At 47.9% G+C, this 16,784-nt stretch overlaps 5 protein-coding genes across 5 annotated transcripts; 3 read left to right on the forward strand and 2 right to left on the reverse strand.

Annotated features, from left to right (window-relative positions):
• Nucleotides 1–5: 5 nt before the first annotated feature.
• Nucleotides 6–1,511, reverse strand: SAMD00019534_096730 (hypothetical protein; the record flags this gene model as incomplete). The annotated part of the gene is made up of 1 exon (XM_012895140.1): nt 6–1,511. The coding sequence occupies one exon, from the start codon at nt 1,509–1,511 to the stop codon at nt 6–8; it is 1,506 nt and encodes a 501-aa protein (XP_012750594.1).
• Nucleotides 1,512–3,161: 1,650 nt separating this feature from the next.
• SAMD00019534_096740 (hypothetical protein) lies at nt 3,162–3,317 on the reverse strand (the record flags this gene model as incomplete). Its single annotated transcript, XM_012895141.1, has 1 exon — nt 3,162–3,317. One exon carries the CDS (start codon nt 3,315–3,317, stop codon nt 3,162–3,164), a length of 156 nt encoding a protein of 51 aa, XP_012750595.1.
• Nucleotides 3,211–11,140, forward strand: SAMD00019534_096750 (hypothetical protein; the record flags this gene model as incomplete). The annotated part of the gene is made up of 6 exons (XM_012895142.1): nt 3,211–3,501; nt 3,586–3,764; nt 3,838–4,210; nt 4,282–6,735; nt 6,817–10,947; nt 11,117–11,140. The coding sequence occupies 6 exons, from the start codon at nt 3,211–3,213 to the stop codon at nt 11,138–11,140; spliced, it is 7,452 nt and encodes a 2,483-aa protein (XP_012750596.1).
• A 243-nt stretch (nt 11,141–11,383) lies between these two features.
• On the forward strand, nt 11,384–12,798 carry SAMD00019534_096760 (hypothetical protein; the record flags this gene model as incomplete). Its single annotated transcript, XM_012895143.1, has 2 exons — nt 11,384–11,507; nt 11,582–12,798. The coding sequence occupies 2 exons, from the start codon at nt 11,384–11,386 to the stop codon at nt 12,796–12,798; spliced, it is 1,341 nt and encodes a 446-aa protein (XP_012750597.1).
• A 1,301-nt stretch (nt 12,799–14,099) lies between these two features.
• On the forward strand, nt 14,100–16,627 carry SAMD00019534_096770 (hypothetical protein; the record flags this gene model as incomplete). The annotated part of the gene is made up of 3 exons (XM_012895144.1): nt 14,100–14,159; nt 14,236–14,324; nt 14,398–16,627. 3 exons carry the CDS (start codon nt 14,100–14,102, stop codon nt 16,625–16,627), a joined length of 2,379 nt encoding a protein of 792 aa, XP_012750598.1.
• Nucleotides 16,628–16,784: the final 157 nt, after the last annotated feature.

Raw genomic sequence — 16,784 nt, forward strand, 5'->3', positions numbered from 1 at the left:
TTAACTTATTTGATGAAAGTAATAGCAAACGATCCATAATTATTGTGGTAACTCATCTCCAATTTGAACCTTATAACTAGTGAAGGTCCAACAGCTTCCTTACACTCATAGTAGATACCCGATGGCTTATAGACCATCTTAATGCGTCTAGGCTTCTCAACCCATACTGTCAGAGGACACTGTCCATCTTTGTCCACTTGACTGCCCAAGGTCGCGCTACAAAGTATTCCATCCATAATGCACGATTTTTTGTTTGAGAATACAGCATCCATGGTGAACTCGCTATAGGCTTTAGGGATGGTGTTTGGCATCCCATTGAATGAGGTTTCACAGACTGCCGGCCTGGAGGCCGCCAAATAGTTCTCCATCCACGTGCATCTGGTTGTGAGGTCGGTGGTAATCTTGGCCTGGGCATCAAGCCTGGTAGTCAAGTCTGTGATCAACTTGGCCTGAGCTGTGATTGTTTGGTTCTGGACATCAACCTTTGCCAAAGTACTCTCCAACTTCTTCTTCATATCATTATTCTCCATGGCAATAGTGTACAACCATGACTCTGATCCATCTTTTGATGGAGTTGAAGAGGTTGGTTCCACCAATCTTTTTAGAGTGAAGTTGGAGTACTCAACGGTCCACTTCCAGTCTGTAACAGCCTCGGCAACATTGTTTGTTGGATTGGCGGGATCGACAACTAGTCGACCTTGATGCGACTGTGCCGCATTCTTCCAAGTCTTGACATAGAACTGTGGCCAATACACCTCGATCGTTGGCTGAGCCAGCAGTCCAAGTACTTTGGCAAAGGCAGCCTCCACCACAAGTGACTTGCTGGTGGTCATCATATCTTCAAACACCTTGAGTGTGACTAACTCAATCAAGTATGATGATGGCGTCGTTGACTTGTCCCACTTCCAATCACTCAAGTTGCGCCAGCATTTGACCAGACGCACGAGATCCTTGTAGTTGGCCGGCTGCTGTTTGATGAACTCGACCTGGAGTGGTGACGCGGCAGCTGACGCAAAGGGTATCTCAGTCTTGGGATCCATGGTGGTGAAGGACATGAAGCCATTCTTGAGCAGGGGTGCGGGCAACACGTCAAACTTGATGCCCTTGTACTCGAGTTTGACCGAACGGATACGTGTGATCACCTGGTCACGCTGACTCTTGTGCTCATAGTAGATGCCAGGCTCGACATTCTGGATGTTGAGTCCCTTCTTTAGACAATCAGCCAACTTGTTCACCTTGTCTGTGATGGCAGCTTCAGTTGGCGCGAGATCGTTGAAGAGCACAACCAGGTCAACCTCCATGCGATCAATCAGATTGGTACCCTTGCCATTGGAGCCACCCTTCACGACCCTTGCCGGGGTCAATTGAGAATTGATCAAGTTAGTGACCTTTGCAACCTGGAAGTTGATATACTGCTTGATCTCCTTATTTGGTCTTAACAAGGCCACAGTGCGTTCGAATGGCGATGCCAGGAACTGGTCAAAAGTTGTTGGAATTGATTGTTGAGACATATTTATTTATTATTTATGTATATATGTTTGGATTGTTTGGTTTTATTGATTGAAATGTTTGATTAAATGTTTGGTTGAGTGAGTCTTCATATGGAGTGGATATATTTTGATCAAAATTGAAATTTCCACGAGATCCTGATCACTTTGCACTCAATTTGAGTTGATTGGGCTGTGGTCCGCACTGACCTTTATCTCATTTACTTGTTGTTTCAAAGGAAACACATTGATTGTCTTGAGATAATAGAGTACTCAAAATAGTTACCAATTGATATTACCATTAATTCTACAGGATGATTAAAGTCGATCCCTGTTGAATATAGTTAATATAACATGACTGAGTTGTTGTGTTGTTATTCATTGTCAACCTAACATACTTGGATCACCATAATCAAATAGATGTAAAAGGTTCATGGCTACAATACTACTTTTAAAAATCATTGAGAGAATTGGAAGTCCGTTGGATTGAATAATGTACTTGGGCATTGGTACGTCAACCTTTGGTATAGGATCAGGTAGTTCACATAGTATATTTGATTGAGTGTATTTCAATGTTGATGCATAACTGAATACATGTCTTAAGTTCTCATAGAAGTTTGGATTATTCAAATCATTCAATCACATCATCATCATTATCATACTCATTATTATTATTATTATTATTATTGTTTCCATCTTTAAATCTCTACAATGACTCATAATGTGGCCTTCATATAATATTCTATATTGGTGATTGGTTAGTTGTTCATTGGTAACAAGTACCTCCTCCTTTTTTGGTATCAGACAGTCTGTCATCTTGGCCTGCCTTTGTCCAAGATGAAAGTGAGGGAGGATGTGGTGACTCTTTATAACTCTAAAGACTTTCTTATCATCATGTCTACCAAACAATTGAAAGAGGGGTTGTTTGAATTGAACAATGAAAGACCTTACATCCAATCAGACAATCAGTCGATCAATTCGGAAAAAATGGTGGTGTGTGTTTGGACTGATGGATGGGTTGATGCCAAAACAATGTTGTTGGGTTAATTGAGTGCACGAAACTCTATTTCACACTAACCCCAGGCTCATTAGCAATATCTTAAATTCATGATGGTAATTGCGTGATTATAATAATGATGGGGTTATGTTATTGTTTATTGTGTTTCTGATTGATGGACTGATTGACCGAACATAGGTAGTAGTGTAAACAACATCATCATCAGAGATAGATAGAGAGAGAGAGAGAGTTGTACAACTCTCATTGAATAATATTCACACACACACGAATCGCATCCAATCAATCTAATCAATCAATCAATTCCATCATTCAATCATTTCAATCAATTAATACTTATAATAATAATAATAATAATAATCCAATCATCTCATATAATATATAACAATAGTATAGACGACTGAACATAAACACTGGCTAACTGCTTGTGTTTGTAAATATGCTGCTGGACAAACAGATACAGATACAGATATAGATACAGATACAGATACACACATACACCAATCAATCAAACAAACAATGAGCTTCCTATCAAATGCATCGACAACATCATCTGCTTCGTCAGGGTCATCACCGACTCCAAACTCCCATCTCCCAACTCCAACTTCCATGACTTCCACAACTTCCACAACCCAGACTCCGACTCCAACTCATCATACTCATACTCGAACATCATCCACATCAACAACGACATCGACTACGAATACAATGACATCGATATCAGCATCAACATCGGCGTCATCCACTGCATTGGCATCGACATCGACCTCGACCACATCGGCATCGGCATCATCAGCCGCTACGACATCAGCCATAAAGACGAGTGGCGAGTTGATGATGGACAGCAGTGCTTCATCAGTCTCTGGCAATGGAAGCAATCTCAATATAGTCGGTGGAACCATTGGCAAAGGTCTAGTACTGCCAGCCGATCACATCCTATTCAGACTTCTCGGCGACTTCAAGGAGCTCACCAAAGTCAAGATGGACATATTCATCAGGGTATGTCATGGTCTGGCCTCGACTCGGGTCCTCTCGCGTCGTTCACTCACTCACTCAATCAATCAACCAATCAATCAATCATAGGATGAGAAGATAAAGATGGAAGAGTTCTTTGATGCATCAGACTCCAAGACGTTTAATAATGTGTTGGATGGATTGACTGAGGTGTCCAAGTACTACTTGAACTTGGTGTCTGGCGCGTTGTTACAATGGCGATCGACCCAGCATGTCATCCCCGCCAGGACTATCTCCAAACAGAAGCTGTACGTATCACGTATCATGACGACTACACTCGCATGACCTAACGCTCACTCTCTCGCACCCACGCTAACATAGTGATGGATCAGACACAAAGAATCTTGTGGCGGCATTGGAGGAACGACACAAGTTGATAGTGGACTATATATTCTGTATTGCTATGTTGACGGTGTTGAGCTCATTGACAAAGGACAACTTGAATGATATGATTGGAACACAGATTGAATCGATATGCTTTGAGAACTTCAAGGCGGAGCGTCGTGCGACTGGTGCCGCCTCGCCCACGCTCATTCCAGACCTGTGTGCCGCCATCCTTGGACAGCTCAGCAAGTATCGTTTGAGGAGTGTATCAACGCGCTTCTTCAAAGAGGTCCAACTCTGTCTCACTTCCAACACACTCAAGTCCAAGATATTCCCAATCTTCCAAGGTGTCCGATTCCTCAAGCTAAAGGTAAGTCGTTGCGACAACGCCCGCCACGTGACTCACACTAACTCCTTGATTAGACCTCATCCAATCACAAGCTGAAACAGTCATTGGAGTTTGTTACATCATGCTTGGACTTGTTCAAGAATGCCAAGGTTAAGGGCGATATGCGAAGAGCGTTGGCAGAGGTACTGGCGAGTGTACTGCGGCCAATGACAAGCGTTAGGTTCAAGCCGGACGTAGGGTATGGCGAGTGGAATATAGTGGTCAAGGAGCTGTACGACTTTGTCAGCAAGAAGACCAAGAATACCAAGGACGTAATAACGACATACCCTCTAACAGCCGTGCTACTATGCGTGTCTGATCGCGAAACCTTCCTCAAGAGCTCGTGGACACTGATCGACGGCTTCATCAAGATCAAGGACAAGCAGGTGCGCCCGTACGCGCTCGAGGCCAGCCAGTACCTGCTCGAGTGCTATCTGCACAAGCACACGGAGCAGCCCGAGGAGGTGTCGGAGCGTCTGCACCAGTTCATCGCGCACGTGTTCCCCGCTTCGCACACCAAGAAGCTGACGCTGAGCGCCAGCGACTCGCTGCACATATTCATCGACATCATTGGCGTGATCGCATCCACAATGCTTGAGTTCTCATTTGAGAAGGTCATCTTTGACCTCTTGCGTGGTGGCGATCTCAAGGACTCGCTCGGCTATATCTCAAACCCGGAGCGCATGATTGTAGGTCTGCGCGCCGTTCAGCTCATTGTACAGGCCTCATCGAATGGCAACACCGGCAACAACAACAACATCAACAACATACACTCTCATCATGGCAACCCACTCACTCCCAAGACCCTAGCATTCGTGTCGAATCCTGGCGGCAGTGGCAGCAGCACATCGATCAATCAATCTTCGCACGCCGCGACATATGAAGGCGCAGTCGCAATCACATCAAACAAGGTGCTGGCGCGCCGCTACCGGACCTTGCACACCAAGGGCGCGGTTGCTGGGACAACTGCACTTATCATCGAACCCTACTCCAAGTCATTGAGCATCTTCCTCTCGCACATGCTCTCGGCGCTTGACGCCAGCTTTGGCATGCTGCTTTCGACCATCCAGACCAAGCCACTCAGCGAACTACTCGAGAAGATGCGACCTCCTGGCCCATTGTGCCTCGAGCTGCTCAAGGTGGCCATTGCCACCATCCCCATCGCCTTCCCCTCCAAGATCACCGTGTCTGAGCTGGTGCTCATGCTGTCCAAGTACTTGATCCACTTGGACAAGGGCATCAGCGAGAAGTCCTCGGCCGTGTTGACACAGCTAATGGCCACGCGACCTGACCTGCGGCCCAACATCATTGGTGGCCTTGGAAAGTACGCGTTGAGCATCAGCGACAAACAATCACACTTTATGTGTGTCGTACTCGAGAAGATGGCCGAGCTGCTGGGCATGTGGGCAGCGGCCAAGACCAATCGCTTCCAGATGGGCGCAGACGATGTGGTGCCGGCTTCTGCCGAGCAGCAGGTACGATTCCGCGTCGATGGTCCAGACTATGCACCCGATGTCGACTACATTGAGGCGGTCGGCCTCGTCTGTCTGTGCAGCAGCAGTGCACGCAACAAGCGTGTCAGTCTATCAATCCTGGGCAGCATCGCGATCATACACGAGGCCTTCCAGATGGCACGCATCGACGAGGATATCGAGATCACGATTCACATCAAGGACATTATCGATGAGAATGGCAATGAGTATCTCTATCGCCATGCACAGAGCCTCACGCACCAGTTCGAAAACAAGTACAAGAAGCAGAAGTCACCACACGACTTTGAGCGTCTGGCCGACGCCGAGACCAAGGAGGCTCAGATGTTGTGGAGCGCATGTCTGTCGGATATTGCTCGAGCGGCCTCGGAACTGGCCACCAACTCGGTGGCCAAGGCCTGTGAGTTGGTCTTGCAACGCATCAAACCTATTCAGCCAGAGGAGAGCGGCAAGACACAGTCTGGCGCGCCAGAGGTCGAAGCGCCTCTGTCCACATGGTGGAAGAACTACATTGTCTTTGCCTGCGCCACGATCGCCGTCCCGGAGAATGAGACCAAGAAGACTGAGCAGTGGCCAGTGTGTGCGCGCGAGCTGTTCACACTGATCATCCCCTATCTCAAGTCGGCCGACAAGTTCTTTGTCGAGTCCACCGTGATGGCACTGCAAAAGACCAATGCACGTGTCCTCGACGTGCTTTGCGATCAGCTGCGACCGTGGGAGCACGAACTGCACACCAACAAGAAGTCAAAAAAGCGTCTGGATGGCATGCGATCAGTGATTGGAATTCGTCGACACTGTCTAGAGTCGCTGCGCAACGATGGACTAGTGAAGCGCGAGCAACTCAAGCGATCATACATCGACTACATTCAAGAGGTACTGCAATTCCTCCTCTCACCCGAGTCCAACACTGGCGACTACATCTGGGACTCACTACATGGTATCCGATTCAACCTCTGCGTCCTTGTCCATCGCATGGTACAACAGCTCTACTTTGGGGCCAACGAGTTCCTCGATAAGGTATGTTATCGCGAGCGATCATTCATGTGCGGCCAGTCATCTTACCCAATCACTCACTCACTCAATCAATCAATCAAACAGAACATGCGAAGAGAGTTGTTCAAGCTGTTTAGCAAGTGGAGCGAGAGTGAGGAGCAGCTGAGGGATGAGCCAATGTTGCGTAGACTTGCTGTGTTCTTGCAGCAGGAGGAGAAGGAAGTGACAAAGCGCAAGGAGTACGAGATTAGGATATTTGAACAGGCAGCCCAGCTAAGTAATGTGGCCCTGCACGCAGTGTCACTCATCCTGCTCGGACCGCCATGCGTCGAAGCATTCAAAGAGCCCACTGGCTTCGTGTTCCAATGGATCAACTCAATGTTCACGAGCAAAATGAAGACCAAGATACGCTCGGTGTCACGCCAGGCGCTCCAGAGCTTCCTCAAGTGCAACGCAGCGCAGTACCAGGAGCTGATCTACCACTGCATCAATCAATGCTACAGTCTCACTCCATCAGTAGCCAGCAATTACTTCCTGGCGCTGGTCGATATGTGCCAGGACGGTGTGCTGCGTTTCCCCTACTCCGAGTCGATCCTCACCAATCTGATCATCTACAATGCCGGCGCACCAGTATCTGCCGTGCGCCAGAGTGCATTGCAGTTGCTCTACTTCTTCAAGGCATCGAGCAGCCCGAATGATCACTACACTGACGGCTTCTACCCATCGGCAATTGGCAGCGAGTTTGTGGACACGTACCGCAACGCACAGCTCAGCCTGTCCAAGACGCTAGCGCTGGAGAACCCCGAACTTTGCTACGAGCTGTTCCTAGACGTGGTGTACCGTCTGGAGACCGGCGACTCGCCCGCGCACTTGGAGCAGCACCAGACACTGTTGGCATGCGTGGCGCCATGGGTCGAGCAAATGAACCTGCTGCACCTAGGCTCAGCCAACTCTGCCCTTCTCGACAGCGTGTTGCAAGGCTTTGTTCTGGTCACCATGAAGCACGCCCATCTTACGCAGCCCATCGAGCGACTCTGGCGCATCCTTGGACGCATTGAAGACAATGTGACAATCATTGTAGACTTTGCGCTCAAGGTGATTGAACGCACACGCAATCACGGCCTGTTGCCCGTGTTCACAAAGATCTGTCTGTTCCTTGGACGCTCATCGCCTCAGAAGCTCGTCAACAGCCTAGTCAGCGAGCTGTCAGCCACAAATGCTGCCGCACAAAGCTTCACCGCCGAGTTTGACGCTTCAAAGTCGCTGGGCAAGGCGGGCATGAGTACGATCAGTCGTGCCGCCATCCCACCGCAGCCCCACGAGGTCTACAATACGATGGCTTCAATCTCGCGTGCATTCCACACGGCCACTGTTCGATCATTCGACTTGACAGGTGGTGCCAAGGGCTTTGCACTGACACGCTTGCAGACCCCGCTCATCTTCCTCTCAGAGATCTCGTTTGAGGTCGGCGAGGAGTTCCGAGAGCACTTGCCCGTGCTCCTACAGCTCATCTTCTTGGGTCTTCACTACAATCACCAACCCGTCCACGAGCATTGTCGCATGCTCCTGCTTAACATCATCCGCAGCCTTGTCATCAGACAACAGCAACAACTTGGCGTGCCTGACCCGGCAGTCTACGAAGAGGCCGTGCAACTCGTCGATTTCTTGTTGCCAGCGGCCTTCCGCAGCGATGAGACAGCGGCCACGGCAGCACACTCAGTCGCCGCAAAGAAAGAGATATCCAACCCCAAATACGTCGTGATGCTCAGCAGGAGGGTGGTACAGGTGCTCAGCAACGGACGTGCGGACTGCGAGCTCAAGGAGCATTGGGGCGCCAACGCGCTCAACTGGGCCACGAGCTCACAGAACATCAGACTGGCCATGCGCAGTTACCAGATCATCCGCGGTTTGGAGCCAACGACGACTGTTGACGCGCTGACCGAGGTGATCCAGTGTCTCGGCAAGAAGATGGCCGACATCAGCGTGGACAACATCGGTCTGATCAACGAGATCCTCGAGACGCTGCACGTGATGATCGGGCGCATCCACCCGTCCAAGCTCATCCTGTTCCCGCAGCTGATGTGGGGCGTGCTCGCCCTCATGCACACGGACTTTGACGCGCACTATATCAGCGCGGCCAAGACTCTGGCGCTGTTACTCGACTTGATTAATTTCAACGATCGGGCCGTCCAGAACGTTTTCCTGGCGTCCATCAACAAGGAGTGGGACTTCTTCAATGGAGTCCAGCCCTTGGCCATCCGCGGCCTTGGTTCAACCACCACATTCCACGCGTCCATCGATCTGCTCAGCAAACTAACATTGAAGCCTTGCAATGAGATCTTCCATCCAGAGCCAGGAACCCGATTCCTCGCCAACCTCATGGCGCTGTTGCCTTACCTGTGCGCCAATATTGCCAACCCTGAGCGCGACCATCTATGCTACGTGGCAGCTGAGCGTCTGTCATTGGCTGCCGAGAACCAAGACAACTGCGTAGCCCTGGCACAGATATTGTATCACTTCTCGCGACTTGGCTACGCGCGACAGCTTGACCGCTTCCTGACCGACCTGTCCGCACCGCTCTGCCAGCTGGTGGGCGCAACTCGACACTCGACACTTACCTTCACATTGCTGTTTGATATCTTGGAGCATGGCCCAGCGGACTACAACTACCCAACACTCAAACTCCTGAACGCGTTGGTGGCGGGTGGCGTCAATCCTGCTGACTCCAAACCACCTGGCACATCGGTGGGCGATTGGTACGACACCATCTCCAACTTTATCAATGGACATCAGACGCCCGCCATCATCGTGGCGCAGGCACTCAAGTTCATTGAGATGTCTAGCCAGTGTTCGCCAGCCAGTCTCCAGCCAGCATCAAAGGACGTAGCCAAATCCACAGACTCGCTGCGGGCCATCGCCAAGCAGTCGGGCCACAGCTCAAGGCGCTTCCTGAACAAGGTGGACCGCGGAACACACATGGCCAACGTATGTTTGAGCAAGGTGCTCAATATGTGCCATCGCCCCGCCATCAACCCGCTCAGCAAGTCGATGTATTTCTCGAGTGCACAGATCATCGAGCGATTCTTCTCGTCGTCTGACGACCTTCAGCCACCTGGAACGATCAGCAAGGGACTCTCATACGACGATCTTCACAATGACGGCGACTCAGAGGCCGCAGCGACTTCATCACAGGCGTCAGAGATCAGTGTTGACGAAGCCGATCATTATGGCGGATCGCTGCACAAGTCATCATCGGACCTTACATTTGGAGGCGAAGGCATGATGTCCGAGTTCCATCAGTTCCCACACTTCCAAGGCTTTGACGACTTGCTGATGGGCCTGGACGATCTGAGCACTCACGAGGCATCCACTTCGGAGACCTCGTCCGAGATGTCCAACTCCACATCCAGCTACTCGTCCACTACGTCCGCCCCCAACCAAACGCCATCTACACCACTCAGCAAGGTACATCACTCGACCACCACCGCACCGATGACACCAGTGTCTGCATCGCCCATGACTCGTTCACCGTCATCCGTTGGACGCAAGTTGCTGGCCAATTCCAGCTCGCCATCGTCTCTTTCACGTGGACTCCAGTTCCATACCAACCCCGCACTCTCTGCCCTCTCGCACAATGTGTCAGCGGCCAAGAATGTGTGGACGCGCTGCGCTGAGCAGACTGACCTTACAGCAGAGCGCGACGTCTTTGAGGCGTTCGCTGCCGCCTCCCACCTGGTGCAGCACATCTCAATCGAGTACCGCACATTGTTCAGCCAATTCCTCTCACTGATCACCACGACCGCAGCCAAGGGACCCACTCTAGCTGTAGAGATGTTTGAGAAGCCACCATTCAGCTTGTCGCACCAAGAGATTCTCAAGACCAAGGAGATGTCGGAGAAGTACCGTAAGGACCTGGCACTCAAGCCGTCCACCACCCGTCTGTTCTTGGAGATGCGCGAGAAGGCCATCGCAGCCTACACTCAGCAACTCAATGTGTACACGGAGCAGCGCACGGCCACCAACAATGTGCGCGCCAAACTCTTTGAGAGTGGCTCGGGCAGTGAGGTGCAGATCGCCGAAGCACGCTTCTGCGCGGCCATGTGCTCATTGTACCAACAACTACTACAACTGTGGACGGTCAACCTATCATTACAGGAGCTACTCAATGATTATAGCCAACTACTTGCCATTGACAAACAACGTGATGAGATCAAGAAGGAGATGAACAAGTGCAAGGTATTAGCTGTACTACTCAAAGACAAAGAAGCAGATCTCAGGCAGCAGGCGCACTCAACATTATCGACGCCAACAAAGTCTTAAGACTTGGTTAACTTTATAAATATATAAAGTGCGTGGCACAATCATGATGTAATATGTATACATATATCTATTCATAATAATACAGGTTACATGTTGTACCACCAATTGAATCGAGAATGAATGAATGAATGATTGAGTTGCGCTGTCTCGAGACATGACCTTCGTGTTGGCGTGCCTAACACACACAAAGATGATGTGGGTGGATCTCAAACACACTTTCACTCGATTCTTTGTCTTTTGGCACTTTCGCGATAACTTCAATGACATTGATTCATTCATTCATTCATTTATCATATCATACAATCAATCAATAACTTAAATATTTCAAATACATATATACATATACATTACAATGAATAGTATTGTTAGAAAGTCAATAACTACATTAGTAAATGGTGCAACGACAGGCAATCGTTTGTTGTCCAATGTAGCCAGAGGATACGCCACACTGTCAACACCAAGCAATGACAATGCCAGTATGTGTTCAAACAGACAGGATAACCTTTGATGATGTTACTTACACATACAATCAAACAAACAAACATAACAGCTACAAACATACAACCTATATATTTGGATATGCAGGCTACTACACCTGTTGACCCTAGAGTATTGGATGCAATGCTACCACTCTATACAGAGAGCTATGGAAACCCTCACTCAAAGACACATGCTTATGGATGGACTTCGAATGATTTCGTCGAGAATGCTAGAGATCAGGTGGCCAAGTTGATCAAGGCTGACCCAAAGGAGATCATCTTCACTTCAGGCGCGACAGAGTCGAACAATATATCGATCAAGGGTGTGGCCCGCTTCTACAAGGAGAAGAAGAACCACATTATCACCACGGTCACCGAGCACAAGTGTGTGCTGGACTCGTGTCGTCATCTCGAGACCGAGGGCTTCAAGGTGACCTATCTGCCAGTGCAACCCAATGGACTGATCGACCTCAAGCAGCTCGAGGCAGCAATCACACCTCAGACTGCGCTGGTCAGTGTGATGGCGGTCAACAATGAGATTGGTGTCATCCAGCCTCTCAAGGAGATTGGCAAGCTCTGCCGTAGCAAGGGCGTCTTCTTCCACACCGACGCCGCACAAGCTGTCGGCAAGATCCCACTGGACGTCAACGACATGAACATTGACCTGATGTCGATCAGTGGCCACAAGTTGTACGGCCCAAAGGGTGTTGGTGGACTGTACCTGCGACGTAGACCCAGAGTCAGAATCGAGGCGATCCAGTCAGGTGGTGGCCAGGAGCGTGGCATCCGCTCTGGTACCGTGCCAGCCACGCTGGTAACCGGATTCGGCGCAGCCTGCGACATTGCACTGGCAGAGATGGATAGAGACACCAAGTGGGTCAAGTTCCTGTACGACCGCCTGCTCAAGGGCATCCAGGAGAACGTCCCACACGTCAAGATCAACGGAGACACCGAGCAAAGATACTATGGTAACCTTAATATATCGTTCAGCTATGTGGAGGGCGAGTCACTGCTAATGGCCATCAAGGATGTGGCGTGCTCCAGTGGCAGCGCCTGCACTTCAGCATCGTTGGAACCATCCTACGTGCTTCGTTCGCTGGGTCTCGAGGAGGACATGGCACACTCATCCATCCGTTTTGGCATTGGCCGCTTCACCACCATCGAAGAGATCGACTATACCATCTCGCTGCTCAAGAAGCAAGTGCAGCGACTGCGTGACATGAGCCCTCTGTGGGAGATGGTCCAGGAAGGTGTGGACTTGAAATCGATCGAGTGGAGTCAGGTATAATTTGTTGTAGGCCGTCGATGACGACAGCTCAGCTGGTTAAAGATGACGTTTATGCATGATGCATGATAAAGTTGTTGTTGTTGTTGTTGATGCCAATTAGAATAAACCAACCCGGCGACCCTTTTACCATCAGCCAGCCACACTGCCAGCCAGGTACTTCGCGTGACTTGGGTTAAAGCTCCGCATTGACATCATCATAATCAACTTCACGTGATATTCATGTTTGATTGATTGATTGATTGGTTGAGTCTGGAGAAGACACAACCAATGTTATGAGACAGGGGTGTGCAGACATTCAGGTTACAATACATGGCCAGCGAACATGTTGTCGGTCTACAACTATCCTTAAATAGTTTCGAATTGGTCAATTTACAAAACCAGTCGTAATCAACACCTGACAGTTGGTAAATGTCATGTGTGATTGGCTGACTGATTGATTGATTAATTAATTGATTGATTGATTGATTGATTGTGTGTGTCGCTGATATAAGTGATCACTTCCAAGGGGTGTGTGAGTGTGTTCAATCACACTAATTCGATGAGAGTGTGTGGTGCGGAAGTGTGGCGGGCAAGGTTGGGGAAGGGGTAGCCGTGGTGTAATTATGGACAATACGATGTCCATCACATGATAGTTGTTGTTGTTGTTGTCATGAATGGTAGTAGACATATACATACATACAAACAAAGTAAGAAAAACAAAACAATGTTAATGCCTAGCAAGACTGTAGTTGATGATCATAAGGATTGTCTGTCAGGCAACAACACCAACTGATGTGCTTGTAATATTGGACCATAAACTAGTACTTTTAATTCCTTGATACTTCAATCACCAACTGATCACTTTACATAAATATATACATACACAGACACACTAAACTAATCAACACACCGTGTCTTCTCCCAATCTTGATTTACACTCTATAGTTGAGATAGTGGATCAATAAACTGGTGTGAGTGAGTGACGGGGAGTGAGGCTATTGCAGTTTAACTTGATTGAGGAGTGAGGACAATCAATCACAATCGTGTCAAGTACGTTATGTTATTACTTGGGACACCCTCCATCCTTCACTCCAACCTTCCTCTTACCTTCCTTCCTTCCTGACAATCAGCCCCATAATCCAGTTACCAACCAATCAATTGATTGGTTACTCAACCTATATTATCATTGTATTCTAGTATACTAGAAAGAGAGAGTTCTTTATATTTATAATCAAATCATTGCGAGTTCCAGGATTCCAGGTTAATATCATTCAATCAATCTATTAATCAATATATCGATCGATCAATCAATTAATCCAGGAATGAGTGGAAGAATAGTTTGGGCCTTAGAGCCAAGTAATCATGTTTGGTGGCCATCAAAGGTAAGATTGATCCTTGGATTGGAGACTAGTTCTTGGTCCAGATTTGTACTAACCTAACTATCATTTATCTTGTTAGACGATTTCACCAGAGGATGTCGATCAGGAATATAGGGATAACAAGTTACCCAACTCAACCCTCTTATTCTTCTTTGGAAGACATAATGTGTAAGTTTTTAATAATGGATTTAAATATGTGAATTACAAACTAACTTACAATATCATCCAATCTTAAAACCAGGCAATGGATAAAAGATATTAATATTAAGGGTTATTCCGAGGAGTACCTTGATCAGAGTCTACCTAAACATTTGATTGGATTGTTCAAACAGGGTATTAGAGAGATGGAGGATAATATCAAAGAGGATATCGAGGATGGAGCATCAATGAATACAACTTCCAGTGTATCAGCCAATCCTTCATCAGAGGACGATTTTGATATCAATATACTTGCCGGAATGAAGTCAAAGATGGAGGCTGAGATTGAGAACCATATAATACCGGCAGAGACAAAGAGGAAGTTGGACCATATTGTTGACAACATAGATGATAATTCACATAAGAAGAAAAGGTCATCGATTGAACTGTTCCACAACAATGTATCCAAGGTTCCTTCCCAACATGACGAAGAAGATGGACCTTCATCCTCACCTCCACGCAGAGTTGGACTCCCTGGATACACTTCTCCCAACCATGCTGCCAAAGTTGATCCGCCTCCTCTATCGGCCCACAAGAGTCCATCTCTGCCTTGTAAACTGCCTCCATCATTCATATCTACGTTGAACAAGAAGAGGTCCAACACCATGCCAGTCCAGATTACTTCTCCTAAAGTGTCAAGTGGAGTACCTACCTCCAGTCTGGTCTCGCCAAAGGTAGCGTCTATGATGGTAAAGACACCAATCACTCTATCGTTCCCTCGAAAGAATCAGACTGGTGTTGTTCCTCATATCTCTACACCTCAGCTCCCAAGCGCTTCGGCCACTCCAGCAATGCAATTACCAGCTTATATGAAGAGCCCGGCGGTACTAGGATCTCCAATGTTGCTAAATAGTCAGCTAGGATATGCCCAACCATTGCCAAAGTCATCTGTTGGAAAGTCTGACAAGACCACGGACGGAGAGTGTGAGGAGATAATATCCTCGGCAGCATCTCAATCAATGATGGCGATGCCAATGCTCCGCTATATGCCTTTTGCTCCACCAATGGGTCTGAACACTTCTCTCAACATGGAAACAACTTTTACCAGTCCCTTCCAGGGCCGTGTTGCAATCAAGGGTTCTTACGAGCTCGGATATCAGGTGGAGGCAACATTCATGGGCAGGAGTTTCGTTGGAACACTTGTCGAGACACCTTCATCAATTGCTAAGCCTGCTGCCATTCCTACTCTTGATCCACAGTTGATGGAGTCCTACCGGTTGTGGTATGAAGCTTTGCAAAAGACGCAGGGTCAGGTAGTGCCTCAAGCTGCTGGTGTTATCAATAGTTCCGCTTTGACTTCCCCTTTGGCAACTGGTGTCAAGGTGCCATCGACTCCATCGACCAGTAGCGCCAATCATACTGCTCCACCAAAGACTCCAAACATCTTGATCAACATTTCCAAGGATGACCAGGCACCTTCAACGATTGAGACAGCCAGTAGTAGTGGTAGTAGTGGCAACAATAATGTTGCTGGTAGTGGTACCGCGGCTGATCCTTCCAACAATGTCCAGTTTAAACTCTACCTTGACAATGCGTTCAAGAAGCTTGAGCAGTTCCAGAAACAACAGACACAGAACTTGAGTGCCAAGCAGGATGAGAACAAACAGCAGTTGACAGCACAGTACCAGGTTGATAAGAGGAACGTGGAGTCGGCTGGAGGCGATAAGAATTTGATTGATCAATTGAATTCAAGGTATCGCGAGAGTCTTGATAGGTTGAATGAGAAACAGATGGACGAGCGAAACAAGATGGAGACGACACATTCACAGCAAGCCACCAAGTTCCTTCGCGAGGCAGAGAAGCAGTGGATGCTCAAACAGAACAGGAATTCTTCATCGGATAGCCTGGGTGTTGATAGCAGGTCACCGATGCCATCACCATCGTTGACCTCTCTGATGTCGCCATTGTTACAATCGCCATCGCCATTCAAGGGCAGTCCAATGGTATCATCATTGTTGAAGGGATCCATCTCATCAGCATCTGAACAACATGGCAACTCTGGACATAACAATCATTCACCAGGTAGATCCACATCATTACTTCTTCAAGAGATTGGTAGAAATGATAATAGTAACAGTCAAACATTGCCACATCTATCATTGGCTCCAACACCCTCCTCTTCCTCCTCTTCATCCACTTCATCCACATCATCCACATCAACAACATCTTCAACAACATCATCATCGACTAATAATACTAAGACCAATGGCAACAACAACAACAAACCAGATTATGATAAGTTCCCGAGAACTATGATAACATTGACATCATAGTCAATTATTATTCCTTCTATTCCTATTCCTCTTCTCTATGTATTCATTAAATCAAATATATATACATATATATATCCAGTGTTGTAAATAATTGTAATAAACAATCCATCATACTTTAAATATAAGTGCCTTACATACTTCTATTCTTATTATCTCT

This window comes from Acytostelium subglobosum (genome assembly GCF_000787575.1).
Source record: "Acytostelium subglobosum LB1 DNA, scaffold: scaffold23, whole genome shotgun sequence".
Classification (NCBI taxonomy): Eukaryota; Evosea; class Eumycetozoa; order Acytosteliales; family Acytosteliaceae; genus Acytostelium; species Acytostelium subglobosum.